This window comes from Salvelinus namaycush, chromosome 3 (genome assembly GCF_016432855.1).
Source record: "Salvelinus namaycush isolate Seneca chromosome 3, SaNama_1.0, whole genome shotgun sequence".
NCBI lineage: Eukaryota > Metazoa > Chordata > Actinopteri > Salmoniformes > Salmonidae > Salvelinus > Salvelinus namaycush.
The window spans coordinates 11,702,552-11,729,971 of NC_052309.1; the positions used below are offsets into that span (position 1 = coordinate 11,702,552).

Here is a 27,420-nt window from a genome sequence, read left to right on the forward strand (position 1 = left end):
GTGCTAGAGGTGTCACTACAGACCCTGGTTCGATTCCAGGCTGTATCACAACCGGCTGTGATTGGGAGTCCCAGAGGGCGGTGCACAATTGGCCTAGCATCGTCCGGGTTATGGTTTGGTCAGGGTAGGCCTGACCAAACTCTATCTTAGTCTATGCCCCTCTGACATTGCTCGTCCATATATTTTATATATTCTTAATTCCATTCCTTTACTTAGATTTGTATGTATTGGGTATATGTTATGAAATTGTTAGATATTACTGCACTGTCGGAGCAATAACATATGCTAAACAAGTGTATGTGACCAATAAGATTTGATTTGAAAGAGATACCTAGTCAGTTGTACAACTGAATGCATTCAACTGAAATGTGTCTTCCGCATTTAACCCAATCCCTCTGAATCAGAGAGGTGCGGGGGGGCTGCCTTAATTGACATCCACATATTCGGCGCCCAGGGAATAGTGGGTTAACTGCCATGCTCAGGGACAGAACGACATAATTATCTTGGAAAAGGAGAAATGCTAAAAATTAGTGAAATAAGCTTTTTGTGCGTATGGAAAATTTCTGGGATCTTTTATTTCAGCTCATGAAACATGGGACCAACACTTAACATGTTGCGTTTATATTTTTGCAGTGGTGGAAAAAGTACTCAATTGTCATACTTGAGTAAAAGTAAAGATACCTTAATAGAAAATGACTCAAGTCACCCAGTAAAATACTACTTAAGTAAAAGTCTTAAAGTATTTGGTTTTAAATATACTGAAGTATCAAAATTAAATGTTATTGCTAAAATGTACTTAAGTATCAAAAGTAAAAGTATAAATAATAAAACATTTGTTATTAAGCAAAACATACGGCACCATTTTCGGATAGCCAGGGGCATCTCCAACACTCACATTATATACAAATCAAGCATTTGTGTTTAGTGAGTCGGTCAGATCAGAGGCAGTAGGAATGTTCTCTTGATGTGTATGAATTGGACCATTTTCCTGTCTATGTAACGAGTACTTTTGGGAGTCGGGGAAATGTATGGAGTAAAAAATATAAATAGTAAAGTACAGATACCCCCAAAAAACTACTTAAGTAGTACTTTAAAGTATTTTTACTTCAGTACTTTACACCACTGTATTTTCGTTCAATATAGTAAACTTGCTACCTACTTCAGTGGATGTTGAACACACCTGCAAATGAGTTAAATTATAGCCATGGTATAAAAAGGATAATCAACTCTGCACTCTATGGGTTCTCTGGAAAATAATGCAACTCTGTGGAAGGTTCGTTCCACTCCACTAGCGTGTCTGTGGAACACACCTTCCAGGTCGTTCATTATTTTCTATAGAACGCATAGCCCCTCGTTGATTATCCTTTACATAAACTGGTTACCAACATAATTAGACAGTAAAATGAAATGTTTTTTCATAGACATGGTATACGGTCTATTACAAACTGGGTGTTTCGAGACAGTTTGGACTTCTGTTTTGAAGCCAGAAGATGTCTGATTCGTATTTCAGTGTTAGTTTTACACAAATAATTGTACATTTTCAGTTATAAAATGGAGAATTGTTTATTTTCTATTATAAACTGGGTGGTTCAAGTCCTGAATGCTGATTGGCTGAAAGCCGTGGTATATTTAAGCAATGAGGCCTTATGCACGATGCAATGCAGAGTGCCTGGACACAGCCATTGGCCATATACCACAACCCCTTGTGCCTTATTGCTTAATTATAAACTGGGTGGTTTGAGCCCTGAATTTTGATTGGCTGAAAGCTATGGTATATCAGACCGTGTACCACAGGCATAACAAAACATTTATTTTTACTGTTCTAATTAAATTGGTAACCAGTTTATAATAGCAATAAGGCGTTGCGCATAAGGCCTTATTGCTTAAATATACCACGGCTTTCATGGCTCTAACCAGAATGGAAAGGAGTGGGAGGCCCCGGTGCACAACTGCGCAAGAGGACACGTACATTAGTGTCTAGTTTGAGAAACAGATGCCTCACAAGTCCTCAACTGGCAGCTTCATTAAATAGTACCCGCAAAACACGAGTCTCAACGTCAACAGTGAAGAGGCTACTCCGGGATGCTGGCCTTCTAGGCAGGGTTCCTCTGTCCAGTGTCTGTGTTCTTTTGCCCATCTATATCTTTTCTTTTTATTGGCCAGTCGGAGATATTACTTTTTCTTTGCAACTCTGCCTAGAAGGCCAGCATCCCGGAGTCGCCTCTTCACTGTTAACGTTGAGACTGGTGTTTTGCGGGTACTATTTAATGAAGCTGTCAGTTGAGGACTTGTGAGGCATCTGTTTCTCATACTAGACACTAATGTACATCTTCAGTGGAATAGCCTTAATTTCTCAGAACAACAATAGACTGACGAGTTTCAGAAAAAAGGTATTTATTTCTGGCCATTTTGAGCCTGTAATCGAACCCACAAATGTTGATGCTCCAGATACTCAACTAGTCTAAAGGAGGCAAGTTTTATTGCTTCTTTAATCAGGACAACAGTTTTCAGCTGTGCTAACATAATTGCAAAAGGGTTTTCTAATGATCAATTAGCCTTTTAAAATTATAAACTTGGATTAGCCAACACAACGTGCCATTGGAACACAGGAGTGATGGTTGCTGATAATGGGCCTCTGTACGCCCATGTAGATATTCCATAAAACAAATCGGCCGTTTCCAGCTACAATAGTCATTTACAACATTAACAATGTCTACACTGTATTTTTGATCAATTTGATGTTATTTTAATGGACAAAAAATGAGTTTTTCTTTCAAAAACAAGGACATTTCTAAGTGACCCCAAACTTTTGAACGGTAGTGTATTTAAAAAATAAAATAAAATAAAAAATAAATATGCATCTCTACACTTTAAAAATAAAAAATTGTTTGTTTGTAGAATGAGCAGTGATGCTCCTCGGAGTGTAAACTCTGTGGATTTGGAAACTACAGGTGCTCTCTGAGTAGAATGGAGCCTAATTTCACTGGGACACAACTTACCGGAAATTGTGTACTGTGCAATATGTATATGTGCAACATGAAAAAAGTACTGAACATTGTGCAATACGAATGGGCTAATTAAGAAAGGGAAAGGGGGATACCTAGTCAGTTGTACAACTGAAATGTCTAACGCATTTAACCCAACCCCTCTGAATCAGAGAGGTGTGGGGGGCTGCCATAGTCAGCATCCACGTTTTCAACAATGGGATTTAAAAGTGTTTTATAAAGTTCATTATTATAATGATAATCATGTTATTACTATTATTCTTATTGCTATTATTATTTTTAATAGTAGCATTATAAATAATGTTATTTGTATTACTGTCGTTAGAATAATTCTTGAAATCATGACTTCAAAAAGTTGTTCCAATATGAAATTTAAGTTGATTGGCCACTCTTTAAGGGCCACAAAATGAACAGTGATGCTCGGCTGGCTGTAAACGCTGTGGATTTGGAAACTAGAAGTGCTCCTGAGTAGAATGGACCCCCCTTTATTGTGACATAATGTACAGAAACATTGTCTATGGTGCAATATGTATGTCCAATATGAATTTTTGGGGGAATTTAAGCTGAGAGACCACTCTTTTTAAAGGGGCAATCTGCAGTTGGTACATACATTTTTTTACTTTTAAATTAATGATATGTACCCATTGATTCTTAAAGAATATAACATAAATGCACCATGAGCTTAATTCAACTGCCGTACCCCTTTAGAACCCAAAATATAAGCAAATGTAAACAAGCACTTTATAGCCTCAAAACTTGGTTAAAACTATAATTTTATAGATGGCCAGTCCTTCCATCCATAGCTCTTTCTGTGAATTTTACATTTCTCCAGCCCTATCTCTCAGATTTTTACTGATACAGGGCGGGATGGCTTTATTGTTTCAACACCTGATTGACACTAAGTGCCGAGCATCAATGCTCCTCTGGTTGTAAACTCTGGATTTGGAAACTACAAGTGCTCCTGAGTAGAATGGACCCTCCCTTTTACTGTGACACAATTGACAGAAAATGATATATGGTGCAATAGGTATTTATTGTTATTCAGCTGATAGGTCACTCTTTTTAAGGGCTGCAAATTGAGCAGCAACGTGTAGCTCTGTTGGTAGAGCATGGCAGCAGCAGGGTTGTGGGTTCAATTCCCACGGGGGACCAGTACGAAACAAATATTCAAACGTATGCACTCACTACTGTAAGTCGCTCTGGATAAGCGTGTCTGCTAAATGACTAAAATGTAACGCTCCTCTGGCTGTAAACTCTGGATTTGGATACTAGAAGTGCTCCTGAGTAGAATGCACCCTTTGTTGACCATTAAGCCTTGAAATAATAATAAATTGCATAGAAATACTTGTAATTATTGTTGATATGATAACTAGTATAAAATATGTAATTGTGCACATTTTCTATTATCTTCGCCCTAATTATTAATTTACAAAGCATACAGGTCGGAACTCATATTCTGAAAGATTTCTTCTTCTTTTTTTACTCGTGGCCCGGAAGTACTTAGTTATTCTTGCTTTCACAGTGGTCTAGTTACCTACGTGTTTTTCAGGAATATCTTTTGCCCCATATAATAGTCCAATGATGACCAAATTACAATATCTGAATGTGTATCTGACTGAGCGTTTGATGCAAGCTGCCGAGGAGATACTTGGAGTGGTCGGAGACACGATCTCCGAATACCAGGAAGAAATAACCCGGACAAAGAGAGAGAACCAATACCTGAAACGACACTTGATCACACCGGTCCTACCTGGTAAGTAAACTACTGTACTGTACTTCTTATTTACACGAATTATCTAGATAGCTAGAAACGTGTTATATTGTATTTTACTCTGTAGGGCAGAGAGAGACCGTGAAACCCTAACCTAATGTAGCAGGCGTAAAAAGACGCCTGAGCGGAGATCCCAAATTCGAATTTTCCGGAGAATCGGAAGTTAGGTTGAAAATACTGTATCCTTGACAACTGGAAACATTAGCTGCCCTTCAACCCGGCGGAGAGCGTTGACTTCCACACCACCCCCTCGCTCCTACTAACTCGTTAGTACGACTAGGACGACTTCCAGATAGTGGCTCGGGGATCAATAAACCCATTAACTTCGGGACACTTCGGGACTTGAATGATGCAATTCATGTTCCACTTTTAAATAATAAAATAACATGAAATTCAAAATAACGAGATATACTTTATTTATTTTAACGGGAGGCCCATTGAGACCAAGGTCACCCTTGCAGGGGTGCCCGGTATCTTACAATTACAAAACAAAATCACACAGGAAATACACCAGAAAATGTAAATACAAAGAGAATACCCCAAAATATATAAACCTCAGTAACAGTTAAACATTACATTTGGGAGGTATTTTATCATTTACATGTGTCAAATGCACGTCACATAATTAGGCACACCTCTCCATTCTTTTTTGTGAAATTGCAATCAGATCTATCTGCGGACTGCAGTAACTACACACTGCGTCCACTGCCATTGAGGCTACGACGTTCATTAGCATTACGTCACTACATGCCACGCCCTCAACCATTACGTCACTACATGTATACTAGCTAGCTAGTACAACTCTAGGTAGCTAGATGGTACACTCTAGGTAGCTAGATGGTACACTCTAGGTAGCACGCTAGCTACGCTATATATGCAAAAGAATGTGGACACACATTCAAATTTGTGGATTCTGCTATTTCAGCCACACCCGTTGCTGACAGGTTTATAAAATCGAGCACACAGCCATACAATCTCCATAGACAAACATTGGCAGTAAAATGGACTTACTGAAGAGATCGGCGTGGAAGAACTTGACTGGCCTGCACACAACCCTGACCTCAACCCCATTGAACACCTTTGGGATGAATTGGAATGCCGAATGCGAGCCAGGCCTAATAGCCAAACATCAGTGCCCGACCTAACTAATGCTCTTGAGGCTGAATGGAAGCAAGTCCACGCAGCAATGTTCCAACATCTAGTGGAGGGCCTTCCCAGAAGAGTGGAGGCTGTTATAGCAGCAAACGGGGGACCAAGTCCATATTAATGCCCATGATTTTGGAATGAGATTTTCGACGAGCAGGTGTCCATATACTTTTGGTCAAGTAGTGTAGCTGGTACACACTAGCTAGCTAGTTAGTGGGCATAGGTGGCGTGTCCATTAGGCTAAAGTACCCCCAATAGAATTCAATTTTTAAAATGATATAGCCTAATTAGCTAAAATCATTCAAAACAGGCTACTACACCAGGAAGCATGTTTTGGCTGCAGACGTTCATTAGCTTCTGTAAAAAAAAAAGAAGCTGTGGATTGTTTTAAATCACATTGCCTACGGTTGGAAGGGCCACCAATTCGGGCATCGTGGGCGGCAAATACCAAATAGATGATTGTTGAGTTGCAACTGTCAGTAAAAAGTAGAAAATTCCAGCTAGGCATATCACACAATATTTCAAAATACAATTGCCGGAAAACAGTTTGGAAAGCAACTGGCTATTGATGTAAAGAGAAGACAATGAAAAGACTCTAATCTGTCTTTTAGTTATCAAAATTCTCAACTTAATTGAGCGAACAGTATAGCCTATCTTATTGGCACCAACGGAGAGCATCGGCAACATCCCCGGTGAGTTTGCATATTCACTCTTTATCATTGTTGCGTTAGTGCCACTTCATATTGTATTTTCGGACAATAATATTCTCCTCCAGGTTAGATGGGTGTCATATTGTATTTGGGTCTCCCCTTCTAGACCTATTCTTATTCATCTGTTTGTCTCCAGTCATATTAAGTGTAGAGGAATGGCATGAAATGTGTTTATGAAAAGGCAACATCTTTCCTGTGCAAAGAAATAAGAAACATATCTGATATAGCCTGGAGGAAGGGGTGTTATGGGATTCAGCTAGAGACATAGATATTCCATTCCCAGAACAAGCTAGCTAACTCAATGGTGGTCTTGTCTATCAAGCGTCAACAGCTGTCATTACTTTCATTGATGTCATTTATTGTCTTCTTTCCACCAGCTCCTCAGCCCATTGTCTCTTGGGTCTCGGAGCAGCAAACTCCCCCTGAGCAACAGCACTGTGAGCAGGAGTGGAGCCCCAGTATGGGGCAGGAGGTCACAGAGCCCACACAGATTAAACAGGAACAGGGTGAACTCAGGACTCGTCGGGAGGTAGAGGAGATTCAAGGGCCGGAGGCTGATACCAAAGAAGACTCCATAATCATTCCTCCCTGTGTGAAAAGTGACTGTGATCAGGAGCCACCTCAGCCCCCACATCTTCCCCAAACTGTGGAGAACAGAGAGAAGTACTCTCTATTGACCAACACAACTGAACAGATCAAAACAGAACCCGATGGAGAGGGCTATGGAGTATCACTATCAGAACCAACCAGTGACTCCCCTCAGTCTCAGCCCCTCTCTGCAGTAAATCCAGACTGTTCTAGAACACAGAGTGAGAACACTGACAGTGTTACTGATGTTTCGAGAGATCCAGAAAGGAGACCAGAGGACACACAGACACACTCATGTACTCAGTGTGGAGCCGTGTTCTGTGAGCTTTCCCAACTGGAGGCACACATGCTATCCCACACAGTACCACACAGTGGTGACACTAGTCACAGGCAAATCCTCTGCACAGTCTGTTGGAAGTCATTCACCTCTACCAGTTACCTCAAGGTCCACATGTGTTCTCACACTAATGAGAAGCCCTTCCACTGTGGTGTGTGTGGCAAGAGTTTCAGCTACTCAGGCAGGTTCAGGGAGCACCAACGCATCCACACTGGAGAGAGACCGTACCGCTGCCACGTGTGTGGTAAGCGCTTCAACCGGTCTACCCATCTGAAGACCCACCTGAGGGTCCACACGGGGGAGAAACCCTACTCCTGTCCTGTCTGTGGAAAAGGATTCAGTCAGTCCAGCCAGATCAAAGGACACCTCAGAACTCACACCAGAGGGAGGTAGGAGAAAGATGCTTTGGAGTGGAAAGACCCCATGAGGGGATAGACAGAGCTTTCTGTTCTCACAGTGCCCAGCTTTTAGGAAGAGAAAGAGATAAAGACATTACTTCTCTTCAATGCTACTAATTCTACATACACTACATGGCAAAAGTATGTGGACACCCCTTCAAATTAGTGGATTCGGCTATTTCAGCCAATCCCGTTGCTGACAGGTATAACATTTACTTTTAGTTGACTTTCAAAGTGACACCATCATACCACCTTTGCCACATTTCCCACAAGTCAGATCGTCAAATTTCTAGAGCTTCCCCAGTCAACTGTAAGTGCTGTTATTGTGAAATGGAAAAGTATAGGAGCAACAATGGCTCAGCCGTGACTCGGTAGGCCATACAAACTCACAGAACGGGACCGTTGAGTGCTGAAGCGCGTAGTGCGTAAAAACGCCTGTCCTCGGTTGCAACACTCACTACCGAGTTCCAAACTCTGGATGCAACGTCAGCACAAGAGCTGTTCGTCGGGAGCTTCATGAAATGGGTTTCAATGGCCGAGCAGCCGCACACAAGCCCAAGATCACCATGCGCAATGCCAAGAGTGGGCTGGACTGGTGTGAAGCTCGCCTCCATTGGACTCTGGAGCAGTGGAAACGCGTTCTCTAGCATAATGAATCACGCTTCACCATCTGGCAGTCCGACAGACGAACCTGGGTTTGGCGGATGCCAGGAGAACGCTACCTGCCCAAATGCATAGTGCCCACTGTAAAGTTTGGTGGAGGATTAATAATGGTTTGGAGCTGTGGAAAGCCTCCCCAGCAGAGTGGAGTCTGTTATAGCAGCAAAGGGGACCAACTCCATCTTAATGCCCAAGATTTTCGAATGAGATGTTCGACTAGCAGGCGTCCCCATACCTTTGACCATGTAGTGTATTATTGTAACACTAGAGGACTATAGAATGTATGATGTTTTGCAGACTGTAATTAAGGTACCTCATGTCTGCATTGAGTTAAGAGAGCTGCTCTAATACAATGCTATGAAAAGACTTGAACGCATCTCCTCATGTATCACTAGGTTACACTAACTATGTTTCAATTGGAGCTGGTTGGTCTCCTTGCAAACAAACTTACTCTGTCATATTGATTAAGCATGTGTGGGAACATTTACTTTTGAATGTCTGTTTCTTTAGAGAAAAAAACACATCAGGTCAATGTTAGCTGGAGTGACTAGTGGGACTATTGTTACAGACAACCCATCCTCACCAATGTTGTTATAAAACCATGTTTGAACACTAGATGGCATATAACGTAAACTCACCCCATTCTGTACAAATGTGCGCAACCGCAACATTCAAACGATGCTACAAAGAAGACTAATGGGACTGTAGCGACTGTGTTGACTTCAAAATCGGGGGTGTGAACTAGGTTTCTATTCAAGCGTTGATCGACATGGTAATGCTCTATAGTATTGGAGAAAAGTTGAAAAAACGCACCCTCCGTTACATCGTGACGTGTCATGTCGTAACTTACAGCACGCATAAAGCAACTATTTCTGTCTTACAATCTCTCTCCACCAGGTGTAGCACTTCTCTCATCGTTTAATAACAAGAAATGGACAGTGACGGGGGTAATGGGGGGATACCTAGTAATTTTTTGCGTCATCATTGCATGCGATCATCATTCTCAAAGCCGCTGTTTACTTCTAAGATCACTTTAGCACCGCCCTAAAAACCCGCTTAAAATTCGACACAAACCTTCAAATAGGTATGTAATGACACATTATATAAACTCTTTATAGTGTTTTATCTGCATTTTAGTGGCGATAAGGTGATAGGTTGGACAGATCGAGTGAAAAAAAGCAATTTTCCCACACATCTCTCCTTCTCACTATCACGCATTAGTTTCGCTTCCCCACCCGCCATTTTTAAAAAGACCCGACGGGGCTCATTGCCTGCTTGAATTATGCAAAAACGGGCAGCGTTTAGGTCATGTAATTGAATCTGTTGGAAAGGGGAGAAATTGTGCTTTACAATGGTATTGACATTACAGTTGATCTGGAAGTATTACGTTTTTGGGGCGCTAAAATAAGGGCAATTGTACGGACCAAGGCGATGTACGAGTTCACGTGAGTTTACTTTACTTTAATTATTTCTCCTTCACAAAAGTGTTACAGTTTTCAATATTAATGCCCTCACAGGTTGCCAAGCAACAGCCTAAAACCCAGAAACGGCTATTGGTAAGTTTATGCATACATTCAGAATCTATGATGACTCTATAGCAAAAAACTTCCCCAATGAGTCTCCTTTTCTGTGTGTGAATTTGGTGTGGTTACTAGGGTACCATGCAATAATAGAGCACATCCCAATACTGTTGATTATGGCTCGATATAACCCCAAATGTATACATGTATGACCTTTGACCCCTCCCCCCCAAGGTGGGCCCATAGAGATTTCATTACCATTCAAATTGTTTCATACCTCAATATGTGATGTATTCTAAAGTTAAAAACATATCAAATGGCCTTAGTTTGAGAAGATTATTACCTGTTAATTCAAAATGACATCTCATACCCTCAATCCTGTTGGCCCAACGAACCGCATAACGTTCATAACATTTAGTTGTGTTACAGCCTGACTTCAAAATTGATTAAATAATGTTTTTCTTACACATCTACACACAATACCCCTTAATGACAAATTAAAAACATGTTTTTAGACATTTTTGAAAATGAAATGCAGATAACAAATTTACATAAGTATTCACACCCCTGAGTCAATACTTTGTAGAAGCACCTTTTGGCAGCAATTACAGCTGTGAGTCTCCAAGAGCTTTCCACACCTGGATTGTGCAACAATTGGTTGTTGATCATTGTTAGACAACCATTTTCAGGTCTTGCCATATATTTTCAAGTAGATGTAGCCCTTTCCTGCATTCAATGACCAAAAGAGCCCTCTTTGGCCTCATGGCTGCAATGTTATTAATATTTTATATAATTGAATAATAAAGATTTGATTTATTTTTACCATGAAAATCCTGTGTTTCTATGTCAAACAGTTTTGTTATTTCAGTCTTCTGTAATATCTATAAAGTGTAATATTGGGACGCAAACTCAAAATGTAATGCATCTCAATTCTATATCTGACACGGTACAGGTGTCTTCTTTTTTTAAAGCACATGACCGTGAGGTGTATACTCTTGTTTCAAAGTATATTTGTTTCAGACTACCAATAACCACTCTGTGACCCTGATTTAGCCCACTGCAGTGAAACTTCAGTGTAGATTTGGCCTTGTGATTTAGGTTATTGTCCTGCTGAAAGATGAAATCATCTCCCAGTGTCTGGTGGAAAGCAGGTTTTCCTCTAGGACTTTGCCTGTGCTTAGCTCCATTCCGTCTATTTTTTTATTCTGAAAAACTCCCCAGTCCTTAACAATTAAAAGCATACCCATAACATGATGCAGCCACCAGTATGCTAGAAGATATGGAGAGTGGTAATCAGTAATATGTTGGCAAATCCAATACAACACTTTGTATTCAGGACAAAAAGTGAATTGATTTGACACATTTTTTTTGCAGTATTACTTTAGTGCCTTGTTGCAAACAGGATGCATGTTTTGGAATATGTTTTATCCTGTTCAGACTTTCTTGCTTTCACTCTGTCAATTAGGTTAGTATTGTGGAGTAACTACAATGTTGTTGATCCATCCTCAGTTTTCTCATATCACAGCCATTAAACTCTGTAACTATTTTAAAGTCACCATTGGCCTCATGGTGAAATCCCTGAGCGGTTTTCTTCCTCTCCATCAAAGGACGCCTGCATCGGGGTGGGTCTTTAAAAAAATACACAGATATTTTACTAGGCAAGTCAGTTAAGAACAAATTCTTATTTTCAATGACGGCCTAGGAACAGTGGGTTAACTGCCTTGTTCAGGGGCAGAACGACAGATTTTTACCTTGTCAGCTCGGGGATTCGATCTTGCAACCTTTCGGTTACTAATCCAACGCTCTAACCACTAGGCTACCTGCCGCCCCAGCAGCACCATCCAAAGTGTAATTAATAACTTCAGCATGCTCAAAGGGATATTCAATGTCTGCTTTTTTTTATTTACCCATCTACCGACAGGTGCCCTTCTTTAAAATGCATTGGAAAGCCTCCCTGGTATTTGTGGTTGAATCTGTGTTTGAAATTCACTGCTCGACTGAGGAACCTTACAGATAATTGTATGTGTGTGGTACAGAGAGGAGGTGGTCATTCAAAAGTCATGTTAAACACTATTATTGCAGAGAGATTGAGTCCATGCAACTTATGTGACTTGTTAAGCACATTTTTACTCATTTTTACTCATTAACTGGCCATAACAAAGGGGTTGAATAATTATTGACTCATGACATTTCAGCTTTTCATTTGTAATTATATATTTTTTAAATGTTCAATAACATAATTCCACTTTCACATTTTGGGGTATAAATTTAATCAATTTTAAATTCAGGCTGTAACACAACAAAATGTGGAAAAATTCAAGGGGTGTGAATACTTCATGAAGGCACTGTATTTAATTGCCTGCACATTGTGTTGCAGTAAAGGAGGGCCCATTCCACTCAGGAGCACTTTTACTTTCCAAATCAACAGAGTTTGCAACCCAAGGAGCATCACTGCTCATTCTGTGGACCTTAAAGAGGGACCTATCAGAGTTAGAAAGCTGGCTGTCAAACATTTTACAATGTAAGTTTACTTTTAGTCCATCTATCTGTATATTTCAAGACGGGAATAGGGAGGTGCGGTGAGATACCCAATGGGTTGAACAATAATTTTTTCATCACTTATATTGAAGACGCTATTACTTAAATATTGGAAGTCAAATGATACACCCATGTTAAGAGAATGGAATAATCAAATGCTTTATTATTTAAATATTGGAGAGAAAAAATCTGGCTACATACAAACAACACAATTTGAAGTCATACGGGGCAGAGTCTTACAAGCATGAGAAACAAAGTTGGGTGTGGATACGGTGGGAACATGTGGGTCTGAGCAAGTGTGATGTCATTTATGTTTGGAAATGTATTTATGTAAATGTTCATTTGTCTATTGTTTTAGTCTATGTACTGTATGTTTTTGCTGCCCCCCCCCCCCCCCCATATAAACTCAGCAAAAAAAGAAACGTCCTCTCACTGTCAACTGCATTTATTTTCAGCAATCTTAACATGTGTAAATATTTGTATGAACATAAGATTCAACAACAGACATAAACTGAACAAGTTCCACAGTCTTGTGACTAACAGAAATGGAATAATGAACAAAGGGGGGGTCAAAATCTAAAGTAACAGTCAATATCTGGTGTGGCTACCAGCTGCATTAAGTACTGCAGTGCATCTCCTCCTCATGGACTGCACCAGATTTGCCAGTTATTGCTGTGAGATGTTACCCCACTCTTCCACCATGGCACCTGCAAGTTCCCGGACATTTCTGGGGGGAATGGCCTAGCCCTCACCCTCCGATCCAACAGGTCCCAGACGTGCGCAATGGGATTGAGATTCGAGCTCTTCGCTGGCCATGGCAGAACACTGACATTCCTGTCTTGCAGGAAATCACGCACAGAACGAGCAGTATGGCTGATGGCATTGTCATGCTGGAGGGTCATGTCAGGATGAGCCTGCAGGAAGGGTACCACATGATGGAGGAGGATGTCTTCCCTGTAACGCTCAGTGTTGAGATTGCCTGCAATGACAACAAGCTCAGTCCGATGATGCTGTGACACACCGTCCCAGACCATGACGGACCCTACACCTCCAAATCGATCCCGCTCCAGAGTACAGGCCTCGGTGTAACTTTCATTCCTTCGACGATAAACGTGAATCCGACCATCACCCCAGGTGAGACAAAACTGCGACTCGTCCGTGACTTTTCCCAGTCATGTCTGGTCCAGCGACGGTGAGTTTGTGCCTATAGGCGACGTTGTTGTCGGTGATGTCTGGTGAGGACCTGCCTTACAACAGGCCTACAAGCCCTCATTCCAGCCTCTCTCAGCCTATTGAGCACAGTCTGAGCACTGATGGAGGGATTGTGCGTTCCTGGTGTAACTCGGGCAGTGGTTGTTGCCATCCTGTACCTGTCATGCAGGTGTGATGTTCGGATGTGCCGATCCTGTGTAGGTGTTACACATGGTCTGCCACTGCGAGGTCGATCAGCTGTCCGTCCTGTCTCCCTGTAGCGCTGTCTTAGGCGTCTCACAGTACGGACATTGCAATTTATTGCCCTGGCCACATCTGCAGTCCTCATGCCTCCTTGCAGCATGCCCAAGGCACGTTCATCCAGATGAGCAGGTACCCTGGGCAGAGTCAGGGTCAGTAGAAAGGCCTCTTTAGTGTCCTAAGTTTTCATAACTGTGACCTTAATTGCCTGCCATGCTGTTAGTGTCTTAACGAACGTTCCATAGGTTCATGTTCATGAATTGTTTATGGTTCATTGAACAAGCATGGGAAACGGTGTTTAAACCCTTTACAATGAAGATCTGTGAAGTTACTTGGATTTTTACGAATTATCTTTGAAAGGGTCCTGAAAAAGGGACGTTTCTTTTTTTGCTGAGTGTATATATATATACACTACCATTCAAAAGGTTGCGGCCACTTAGAAATATCCTTGTTTTTGAAACAAAAGCACATTTTTTTGGTCCATTTTAAAATAACATCAAATTGATCAGAAATACAGTATAGACATTGCAGCTACAAGAGTCATTTACAACATTAACAAATGGCTGATTTTTAAATGGAATATAGGCGTACAGAGTCCCATTATCAGCAACCATCACTCCTGTGTTCCAATGGCACGTTGTGTTAGCTAATCCAAGTTTATCATTTTAAAAGGCTAATTGATCATTATAAAAACCTTTTGCAATTATGTTACCACAGCTGAAAACTGTTGTGCTTATTAAAGAAGCAATAAAACTGGCCTTCAGACTAGTTGAGTATCTGGAACATCAGCATTTGTGGGTTTGATTACAGGCTCAAAATGCCCAGAAACAAAGGACTTTCTTCTGAAACTCGTCAGTCTATTCTTGTTCTGAGAAATGAAGGCAATTCCATGCGAGAAACAGAAGATCTCGTACAATGCTGTCTACTACCCCCTTTCACAGAACAGCGCAAACTGGCTCTAACCAGAATAGAAAGAGTAGTGGGAGGCCCCGGTGCACAACTGAGCAAGAGGATAAGTACATTAGAGTGTCTAGTTTGAGAAACATATGCCTCACAAGTCCTCAACTGGCAGCTTCATTAAATACTACCCGCAAAACACCAGTCTCAACGTCAACAGTGAAGAGGCGACTCCGGGATGCTGGCCTTCCAGGCAGAGTTGTAAAGAAAAAGCCATATCTCAGACTGGACAATAAAAATAAAAGATTAAGATGGGTAAAAACACAGACACTGGGCAGAGGAAGATTGGAAAAAAGTGTTATGGACAGAAGAATCTAAGTTTGAGGTGTTCGGATCACAAAGAAGAACATTCATGAGACGCAGAAAAAATGAAAAGATGCTGGAGGAGTGCTTGATGCCATCTGTCAAGCATGGTGGAGGCAATGTGATGGTCTGGTGCTGGTAGAGGGAGATTTGTACAGGCTAAAAGGTATCTTGAAGAAGGAAGGCTATCACTCCATTTTGCAACGGCATGCCATACCCTACGGACGGCGCTTAATTGCAGCCAATTTCCTCCTACAACAGGACAATGACCCAAAGCACAGCACCGGGAAGAAGCAGTCAGCTGGTATTCTGTCTATAATGGAGTGGCCAGCACAGTCACCGGATCTCAACCCTATTGAGCTGTTGTGGGAGCAGCTTGACTGTATGGCACGTAAGAAGTGCCCATCAAGCCAATCCAATTTGTGGGAGGTGTTTCAGGAAGCATTGGGTGAAATCTCTTCTGATTACCTCAACAAATTGACAACTAGAATGCCAAAGGTCTGCAAGGCTGTTATTGCTGCAAATGGATGATTCTTTGACAAAAGCCAAGTTTGAAGGAAAGAATGACTATTTCAATAAAAAAGTATCATCTATAACCTTGTCAATGTCTTGACTATATTTCCTATTCATTTTGCAACTAATTTCATGTATATTTTCATGGAAAACAAGGACATTTCTAAGTGACCCCAAACTTTTGAACAATAGTGTTAATACAGTACCAGTCAAAAGTTTGGACACACCTACTCATTCCAGGGTTTTTCATTTTTGACTATTTTATACATTGTAGATCAATGGTGAAGATATCAAAAATATGAAATAACACATGGAATCATGTCGTAACCGAAAAAGTGTAAAACAATTCAAAATATATTTTATATTTGAGATTCTTCAAAGTAGCCACCCCTTGCCTTGATGACAGCTTTGCACACTCTTGGCATTCTCTCAACCAGCTTCATGAGGTAGTCACCTGGAATGCATTTCAATTAACAGGTGTGCCTTGTTAATTTGTGGAATGTATTTCCTTAATGCGTTTGAGCAAATCAGTTGTGTTGTGACAAGGTAGGGGTGGTATACAGAAGATAGCCCTATTTGGTAAAAGACCAAGTCAATATTACGGCAAGAACAGTTCAAATAAGCAAAGAGAACGACAGTCCATTACTTTAAGACATGAAGGTCAATCAATCTGGAAAAGTTCAAGAACTTTGAAAGTTTCTTCAAGTGCAGTTGCAAAAACCGTCAAGCGCTATGATGAAACTGGCTCTCATGAGGACCACCGCAGGAAAGGAAGACCCAGAGTTACCTCTGTTGCAGAGGATAAGTTCATTAGAGTTACCAGCCTCAGAAATTGCAATCCAAATAAATGCTTCACAGAGTTCAAGTAACAGACATCTACAACATCAACTGTTCAGAGGAGACTGCGTGAATCAGGCCTTCGTGGTCAAATTGCTGCAAAGAAACCACTGATAAAGGACACCAATAAGAAGAGAATTGCTTTGGCCAAGAAACACGTGCAATGGACATTAGACCAGTGGAAATCTGTCCTTTGGTCTGATGAGTCCAAATTTGTGATTTTTGGTTCCAACTGCCGTGTCTTTGTGAGACGCAGAGTAGGTGAATGGTTGATCTCCGTGTGGTTCCCACCATGAAGCATGGAGGAGGATGTGTGGGGGTGCTTTGCTGGTGACACTACAGTATCTGTGATTTATTTCGAATTCAAGGCACACTTAACCAGCGTGGCTACCACAGCATTCTGCAGCGATACGCCATCCCATCTGGTTTGCGCTTAGTGGGACAATCATTTGTTTTTCAACAGGACAATGACCCAAAACACCTCCAGGCTGTGTAAGGGCTATTTGACCAAGAAGAAGAGTTATGGAGTGCTGCATCAGATGACCTGGCCTCCACAATCACCGACCTCAACACAATTGAGATAGTTTGGGATGAGTTGGACCGCAGAGTGAAGGAAAAGCAGCCAACAAGTGCTCAGCATATATGGGAACTTCTTCAAGACTGTTGGAAAAGCATTCCAGGTGAAGCTGGTTGAGAGAATGCCAAGTGTGCAAAGCTGTCATCAAGGCAAAGAGTGGCTAGTACTGTATATAAAAAAGTGACCTAACAGTTTAAAACCTCTTCAGGATCAGACCCTTTTTTTCAATTTCTGCTTAAAATGACATAACCAAATCTAACTGCCTGTAGCCAGGACCTGAAGCAAGGATATGAATATTCTTGATACTATTTGAAAGGAAACACTTTGAAGTTTATGTAAATATGAAAGTAATGTTGGAGTATATAACACATTAGATCTGATAAAAGATAATACCCCAAATAATACATGCGTTTTCATAGGTTAGTTTCACCCCTATCATCACATATATTCATGTGGTGAAGGTAGGCAACATTACCTCCTCGACACTGATTTTCAACACAGGGGCCCCACAAGGGTGCCCCCTCAGTCCCCTCTTGTATACCCACAACTGCATGGCCTCACACAGTTCCAACTCCATCATCAAGTTCGCGGACAATACGACAGTAGTAGGCCTGGTTACCAACAACAATTACCAAGGCACTCTGACGGCGTGGTGCCAGGTTAACAACCTTTCCCTCAATGTCAGCAAAACAAAGGATCTGATTGTGGACTGCAGGAGGAACCTGGCTGGATATGCCCCCATCCTCATCAACGGGTCGGTTGTGGAGAAGGTCAATAACTTTAAATTCTTAGGCTTACACATCTCAGAGAAGCTGTAATGGTCAAGGCATGACAGCGACTCTTCAACCTCAGAATGCTGAAGAAATTCTTCCTTTCCCAGAGGGCCCTCAGTGTTCTACAGGAGCACCATCGAGAGCATACTGTTGGGCTGCATTACAGCCTGGTGCAGAAACTCCACCGCCGCTGACCGCAAGGTTCTTCATAGGGTGATACGCGCAGTCGAACTCACTATTGGGTGCACACTGCCCGTCCTGCAGGACACCTACAACACCAGGTGTCGCAGGAAGGCCAAGAAGATCAAGGACCCCAGATCCCCGAGCCATGCCCTGTTCTACCCGCTTCCATCACTCAGATGCGGGAAGTACAGGAGCATCATGGCAAAGACTGGCCAATAGTTTTTACCCCCAGACCATCAGGCTGCTGAATAGCCACCACTAGTCAGCTACCTGCTCCCTCCTTCCCCTGCAACTCCCCCTATGGACATTTTCCCCCCACCCCAATAACATTCATCACTGTTGCAGTTAATATGTATATTATTATTTATATTTGTGTCTGTTTTATTTCCCTTGGACCTCACACCCCCTCAATGGTAATTTACTCTGACTGCTGCTCCCCTATAGTCATTCCCTCCCACCCCCTCAACAGTCTTTACACTGCCTCCACCCCAATAGACATGTATTCATCACTGCTACAGTTGATATTATGTATATAGTGCTATTTATATTTACATGTATGTTGTTTTTGTATTACCATGATCATTATTTTATTTCCCTTAGTCCTGCATGTTGGAGTTGGGAGCCTAAGATTTTCACTGTACCCTGCAATCACACCTTCATCCCTGTGAATTTGATTTACAGTGCCTTCAGGAAGTATTCACCTTCCTTTACTTTTTCCACATTTTGTTGTGTTACAGCCCGAATTTAAAATTTGATTTAATTTATTTTGTTGTCACTGGCCTACAAACAATGCCCCATAATGTCAAAGTAGAATTCTGTTTTTCAGATTTTTCACAACAAAATTAAAATAGAAAAGCTGACATTCCTAGAGTCAATAAGTATTCAACCCCTTTGTTATGGCAAGCCTAAATAAGTTCAGGAGTAAGAATGTGCTTAACAAGTCACATAAGTTGCATGGACTCACTCTGTGTGCAATAATAGTGTTAAACATGCTTTTGTAATGACTACCTCCCTAAGTCGAGAAATGAATTTCAAACACAGATTTAACCACAAAGACCAGGAGGTTTTCCAATACACCTATTGGTAGATGGGTAAAAAATAAAATATATATATTTTTTAAATCACATATCGCGCATAAATACTTTTAATTATTCGTTGTATGACAACTAGTATAACATATCTATAATTATGCACATTTTCCATCATATTCGCCTTTATTATTAATTTATAAACCATACAGGACGGAACTTATTTTCTGAAAGATTGAAAAAAAAAATCCGTGACCCGGAAGTACTTGGCCTTCTTCACAGCGGTCTGGGTATCTAGGTGTATTTCGGGAATATTTCTTGCCCCCTATCGTCCAATGATGACTAAATTACAATATCTGAATGTGTATCTAACTGAGCGTTTGATGCAAGCTGCCGAGGAGATACTTGGAGTGGTCGGAGACACGATCTCCGAATACCAGGAAGAAATAGTCCGGACGAAGAGAGAGAACCAATACCTGAAACGACACTTGATCACACCGGTCTTCCCTGGTATGTAGCTAGCCAAACTACTTTACTTCTCATTTACACGAATTATCTAGATAGCTAGAAACGTGTTATATTGTATTCTACAGTATTTGAAGGATGACACCCTAACCTAATGTAGCAGGCGTAAAAAGACGCCTGAGCGGAGTCCCCACATCCGTTTTTCAGTCAGGGTTGCCAGGTTATACTTTGAAAACCTGCTAAAAAGTCCCGAAAACTAGCCCCAAAAATGTTTTCTCAGGCAGAGTTGTTGCCACATTTATCCAATATACCCATTTCCCATAACGTTATCGAGCGAATTAAGAAGGAATATAGAAGTCATTTTTAACGAAGTAGGCTAAGAAGCAAACTAGGTTTTCCATCCAAATAGTTCTTGCAAGTTTAATAATATATCACAAGAGACAATATAAATCGCACTTATTAAACTCTCCAGATCATTTTCCATCAATGGATGTCGATTTAACTTGTTTTCACTGCTATGATTAAGCAATAAGGTCCGTGGTATATGGCCAATAAACCATGCCGGCTTAGGGCTGTTCTTTGTGGTATATGGCCAATATACCGGCTAAGGGCTATAGCCCATATTGGCCATATACCACAAAGAACAGCCCTAAGCCGTGGTTTATTGGCCATATACCACAAACCCCTGAGATTTGCTATTATGAACTGGTTACCAACGTAATTAGAATATACCATTGCTTTCAACTAATCAACATTCAGCGCTCAAACTACCCAGTGTGTAATTGTAAATACATATTTTTTTACCCCTTTTTCTCCCCAATTTTGTGGTATCCAATTAGTAGTTAGTCTTGTCTCATTGCTGCAACTCCCGTACGGACTCGGGAGAGGCGAAGGTCGAGAGCCGTGCGTCCCACGAAACCCAACCAAGTAACACTGCGTCTTGACACATTGCCCGCTTAACCCGGAAGCCAGCCGCACCAATGTGTTGGAGGAAACACCTGGCGACCGTGTCAGCGTGCACTGTGCCTGGCCCGTCACAGGAGTCACTAGTGCGTGATGGGACAAGGACATCCCTGCCGGCCAAACCCTCCCCTCACCCGGACGATGCTGGGCCAGTTGTGCGCCGCCCCATGGGTCTACCGGTCACGGCCGGCTGCGACAGAGCCTGGACTCGAACCCAGAATATCTAGTGGCACAGCCTTAGACCACTGCGCCACTTGGGAGGCCCAAATAAATCTTGTTTGCGAATGCGCACAACTATAGATTCATCACTCAAACTCTCCTGTTGAATGTAAGTTGGACAGAGGATCTCAATCTCTGGGCAAGAAACACTTGGACGAACTTCAAAAAATGAATGTTACGTTATTTTCTGTCAATTGTGATGTTAAGACTACAAACCATTATAAATGGCCTATTTGCGAGATTGATTTGTTATTACAATAGGCATAGGCTACCGACTAAAATATGGGTTTATAATTGCAATTCAACTTGGCCATGGTTTGCTGAGCTAGATGCAGGTAGCGTATTGCCCCTGATAGGCTAACATCTCATTTCAGGGAAAAGTCCACAATGAAACTGACATTAAATGTGGAGAATGATACATTTGAGATAGAGCTCAGACCATGATTACAATTGACAACTTCCAAGTTAATTATCTAAACATGGACATTAATAATTGCATAATAACACAAGGCTACAACAAACTGAGTTCTAGGCTATTTATTAAATCTGTTTGCCAGCTCCCGGAAGGCTACACAAGTAGCAAGAATTGATTTGCAATGACTCCAGTGATATCTTAATTTCAATATATTTATTGTATCAAATGGTAAGCTACAGTAGCCTGCAATGGAATATAAATTAATAGCCTACTTGATGGCCAACAGATGCAGATGTAGCCTATCATTCTCCACATGTCATGTAATTCTCATTGTGGACTCTTTCCAATAACACAAGCACGCGAGGGAGTTCCATTTCACATTTCTACTCGTGCAGCCCTCCAGACCCTAGAACTGAGCATAAGTAAAACCCTTCACTTGATATGGTTATCCATAAGAAAAGTCAACATTAGAATACAGTTTACTTTAAACCTCCTCTGAGCGAATTTATATAAAGAGCTCTAGTGCGCCTAAAGAATTTTCCAATGCTTTGTTGCCGTTGTGTCAGTTATAGCATGTTAATGTTTTATAGAAAATGGGTATCTTCATAATTACCCATCTAAATAGCCTACCTACAACTGGTAAAAAGTTGTCACAGCGCATGCTGCACTGTCCATGACTCAGCTGCCTCTGCTGCAGCACTCTCTCAACCAACACACACACATCCAGCCCTCTCCCTCTCCACCATTCACTCAGTCACTCACTCAGTATTAGCCTGTTCACTGCCTGATAGTCAGCAGCATCAGGTCACAATGAAATATATACAGTGCCTTTGGAAAGTGTTCAGACCCCTTGACTGTTTCCACATTTTATGTTACAGCCTTAATCTAAAATTTATTAAATAAAAACAAATCCTTAGCAATCTACACACAATACTCCATAATGACAAAGCAAGAACAGGTTTTTAGAATTTTTTGCTAATTTATAAAACATAAAAAACATACCTTATTTACATAAGTATTCAGACCCTTTGCTATGAGACTCGAAATTGAGCTCACGTGCATCCTGTTTCCATTGATTATCCTTGATGTTTCTATAACTTGGAGTCAACCTGTGGTAAATTCAATTGATTGGACGTGATTTGGAAAGGCACACACCTGTCTATATAAGGTTCCACAGTTGACAGTAAACGTTAGAGCAAAAACCAAGCCATGAGATCGAAGGAATTGTCCGTAGAGCTCTGAGACAGGATTGTGTCGAGGCACAGATCTGGGGAAGGGTACCAAAAAATGTCTGCAGCATTGACGGTCTCCAAGAACACAGTGGCCTCTATCATTCTCAAATGGAAGAGATTTGGAACCACCAAGACTCTTCTAGAGCTGGCCGCCCGGACATACTGAGCAATCGGGGGAGAAGAGCCTTGGTCAGGGAGGTGAACAAGAACCCGATGGTCACTCTGACAGATCTCTAGAGTTCCTATGTGGTGGTTGTCCTTCTGGAAGGTTCTCCCATCTCTGCAGCACTCCACCAATGAGGCCTTTATGGGCAGTGACCAGACGGAAGCCACTCCTCAGTAAAAGGAATCCAAGATTGAACTCTTTGGCCTGAATGCCAAGCGTCACGTCTGGAGGAAACCTGGCACAATCCCTACGGTGAAGCATGGTGGTGGCAGCATCATGCTGTGGGGATGTTTTTCAGCAGCAGGGACTGGGAGACTAGTCAGGATCAAGGCAAAGATTAATGGAGCAAAGTACAGGGAGATCCTTGATGAAAACCTGCTCCAGAGTGCTCAGGACCTCAGACTGGGGTGAAGGTTCACCTTCTAACAGGACAACAACCCTATTCACACAGCCAAGATAATGCAGGAGTGGCTTAAGGACAAGTCTCTGAATGTGCATGAGTAGCCCAGCCAGAGCCCAGACTTTAACTCTTGAAAGAGACCTGAAAATAGCTGTGCAGCGACACTCCCCATCCAATCTGACAGAGCTTGAGAGGATCTGCAGAGAAGCTCCCGAGTGGCACAGCGGTCTAAGGCACTGCATCTCAGTGCTAGAGGCACCACTACAGACACTGGTTAAATACTGAAGAAGACTCGAGGTTGTAATCTCTGTCAATGGTGCTTCAACAAAGTACTGAGTAAAGGGTCTGAATACTTATGTAAGTGTGATATTCCAGTTTTTTATTTGTAATAACTTTTCAAAAATATCTAAACCTGTTTTTGCATTGTCATTATGGGGTATTGTCAGTAGGTTGATGGGGGAAAAATCTATTTAATCCACTTTAGAATAAGGTTGTAACGTAACAATATTTAGAAAAAGTAATGGGGTCTGAATACTTTCCGAATGCACTGTATAGTGTATATTATTAGCCTACATTATGACTATCCAATTTACTCATCACATTAGCAATAGTAGGCTATCTTACATAAGTTTACAAATGTGATAATGCATGCTTTATTATAAAGGTGCTTTTTGATGGTGAAAATATGCTTCCCCATACTTCCCGAAGCTATTTGCTAGTACACACTAAAAAGTAATGCAGTGCCTTATGGGATTCCACTTCTCTCTGAAGCAGCAGCGTTGCTGGTTCGATCGAATTGGTTATCGGAGGGTCTAATTAGCCCCTACACCCTCCATAATTTTCACACCCTCAACTTTGGGACACTTGTGCATATGGCAGAGGAATGCGTGAATGTGCAAATGGATGGGCGGGGGGAAGGGTGATATGGGATTCAGCCAGAGACATAGCTAGCTTGTTCTGGGAATGACATAGCTAACTCAATGGTGGTCTTGTCAATCAAGCGTCAATAACTGTCATTACTTTCATCGATGTCATTTATTGTCTTCTTTCCACCAGCTCCTCAGCCCATTCTCTCTTGGGTCTCGGAGCAGCAAACTCCCCCTGAGCAACAGTACTGTGAGCAGGAGTGGAGCCCCAGTCTGGGGCAGAGGAACACAGAGCCCACACAGATTAAACAGGAACAGGGTGAACTCAGGACTCGTCGGGAGGTAGAGGAGATTCAAGGGCCGGAGGCTGATACCAAAGAAGACTCCATAACCATTCCTCCCTGTGTGAAAAGTGACTGTGATCAGGAGCCACCTCAGCCCACACATCTTCCCCAAACTGTGGAGAACAGAGAGAAGTACTCTCTACTGACCAACACAACTGGACAGATCAAAACCGAACCTGATTGCGAGGGCTATGGAGTATCACTATCAGAACCAACCAGTGACTCCCCTCAGTCTCAGCCCCTCTCTGCAGTAAATCCAGACTGTTCTAGAACACAGAGTGAGAACACTGACAGTGTTACTGATGTTTCGAGAGATCCAGAAAGGAGACCAGAGGACACACAGACACACTCATGTACTCAGTGTGGAGCCGTGTTCTGTGAGCTTTCCCAACTGAAGGCACACATGCTATCCCACACAGTACCACACAGTGGTGACAATAGTCACAGGCAAATCCTCTGCACAGTCTGTTGGAAGTCATTCACCTCTACCAGTTACCTCAAGGTCCACCTGCGTTCTCACACTAATGAGAAGCCCTTCCACTGTGGTGTGTGTGGCAAGAGTTTCAGCTACTCAGGCAGGTTCAGGGAGCACCAACGCATCCACACTGGAGAGAGACCGTACCGCTGCCACGTGTGTGGTAAACGCTTCAACCGGTCTGCCCATCTGAAGACCCACCTGAGGGTCCACACAGGGGAGAAACCCTACTCCTGTCCTGTCTGTGGGAAAGGATTCAGTCAGTCCAGCCAGATCAAGGGACACCTCAGAACTCACACCCGAGGGAGGTAGAAGATTCCTTAGAGTGGAAGGAGCTCATGAGGGGATAGACAGAGCCTTCTGTTCTCAAAGTGCCTCCCTTTGCTTCACTTCTACATATAATTGTAACACTAGAGGACTATAGAATGTGTCATGTTTTGCAGACTGAGGCACCTCATGTCTGCATTGATTTGAGAGTTGCTTAATAACATGCTATGAAAAGACTTGACCCTTATGTATCACTAGGTTACACTAACTATTTTAGAGAGAAATATAATGTTCATTTTGGTTAGATTAAAAAATATATATATCTTCTTGATTTTCAATAGGAGCTGGTTGGTCTCCTTGCAAATAAACTAACTCTGTCATATTGATTAAGAATGTTTGGGAACATTTATTGTTTCTGAAGAAAATAAAAACTTGCATCAGATCAACGTTAGCTGGAGTGACTGTTGCTACAGACAACCTATTCTCACCAATGTTGTTGTATAACCAAGTTTGAACACTAGATGGTATTCTTGAATTATATATCCTCTACAAAAGTGTTACAATGTTCAATATTATTGCCCTCATAGATCTTGCCAAGCAACATAGCCTAAAATCCAGAAACCACTATATTGGTGAAAAAGTTTATACATACAAACATTCTAAATCTATGATGACTCTATATAGCTAAAAAACTTCCCCAATGGGTCTCCTTTTCTGTGTGTGAATTTGGTGTGGTTACTAGGGTACCATGCGATAATAGAGCACATCCCAATACTGCTCATTCTGGCTCGATATACCCCCAAATGTATACATGTATGACCTTTGACCCCCCCCCCCCCCCCCCCCCCCCCCCCAAGGTGGGCCCATAGAGATTTCATTACCATTCAAATTGTTTTTTACCTTAATGTGTTGTATTATGAAGTTTATAACATATCCAATGGCCTTAATTTGAGAAGATTGTCCTCTGATAATACATTTGTACATTTCATACCCTCAATGGATTTTAAAGAACTGATTCTAGCACTTAAAGTTTCCAAAAAAGGTCCGGTACCATCGTTGGGCTGCGGGTGTGAAAGATTCAGCTACTGGCATTACACACCTGGCTAAAAGATTACTGTAGCTCTGTTCAAAACACTTTTATAGACAACTTTGACACCTGGAAACAGAAGATACTCTACAGGAATGACTGAGTCCATCCAAATCATCTTGGCTCCTGGACTCTGTCCAGACATTTCAAGGCTGCGGTGAGACAATGACTTATGAATGACCCAAGACCTGCTCGGTTAATCCCTACCATTGTGACACAGTTGTCATAATGCTGCATCAAATGTACATTATGTAAGTAACTTGTAAGTAACTTAATTTATGTCCCCCTAACTACCCTGAATACCTCCGTTGATCCTACAGCTATTGTATGCAGTAATCATGTGCCTATGAACCAGACTTACACTTTTAGCACTGAGGCAGTGTGCCCTAGTAGGAAGTCCACTGTGTGCAGCTCACCCTGCACTATCAGCTCCAATATAAATAACATGAGCAAGTCTACTTCTGATAAGCTTCCCGGTAAAGAATTAATAACAATCAAGCAACCTAGAGAAGTACTAAAAATAGCCCATATTAACATACAGTACCAGTCAAAAAGTTTGGACACACCTACTCATTCAAGGGTTTTTCTTTATTTTTACTATTTTCTGCATTGTATAATAATAGTGAAGACATCAAAACTATGAAATAACACACATGGAATCATGTAGTAACCAAAAAAAGTGTTAAATCAAAATATTTTAGATTCTTTGAAGTAGCCACCCTTTGACTGACCTTGCACACTCTTGACATTCTCTCAACCAGCTTCATGAGGAACAATGCTAGCATAAAAAACGAGATACATAATGCTGTAATAATGACAAAAATATTCTTCAACTATTGTCACGACTTTGGGGGTCGACGTCACCGGCTTTCTAGCCTCCACCGATCTACATTTCTTTTTCCATTTGTTTTGTCTGTATTGTACACACCTGGTTCCCATTACGTTTTAATTATTTCCCTATTTAACCCTCTGGAGCCATCATGGTTTTGTGCTTGTTTATTGTTGTCAGTTGTCTCGTTTATGTGTTTCTGGATTTCCGTTCTCCTTGTTGGAAGATTATTTTTGAGTAAAGTTACTATTATTACTCATCTCTGTGTCCTGCGCCTGACTCCACCTTACCCACATCACCTAGACTCTGACAACTATTAACAACTTTGTCAGTAAAACAGGGAAAACATATAGCTTACTTACAGTTTTGGTATTAACGCACAGTGATGAATAAATT

General features: G+C 41.6%; 2 protein-coding genes across 2 annotated transcripts; both read left to right on the forward strand.

The window, feature by feature from the left end:
- Positions 1-4,534: 4,534 nt before the first annotated feature.
- On the forward strand, positions 4,535-8,347 carry LOC120044940 (zinc finger protein 8-like). The gene is made up of 2 exons (XM_038989689.1): positions 4,535-4,758; positions 7,010-8,347. The coding sequence occupies exons 1-2, from the start codon at positions 4,584-4,586 to the stop codon at positions 7,948-7,950; spliced, it is 1,116 nt and encodes a 371-aa protein (XP_038845617.1). The 5' UTR covers positions 4,535-4,583; the 3' UTR covers positions 7,951-8,347.
- An 11,234-nt stretch (positions 8,348-19,581) lies between these two features.
- Positions 19,582-25,554, forward strand: LOC120044939 (zinc finger and SCAN domain-containing protein 5B-like). The gene is made up of 2 exons (XM_038989688.1): positions 19,582-19,806; positions 24,213-25,554. The coding sequence occupies exons 1-2, from the start codon at positions 19,632-19,634 to the stop codon at positions 25,151-25,153; spliced, it is 1,116 nt and encodes a 371-aa protein (XP_038845616.1). The 5' UTR covers positions 19,582-19,631; the 3' UTR covers positions 25,154-25,554.
- The last annotated feature ends 1,866 nt before the right edge of the window (positions 25,555-27,420 follow it).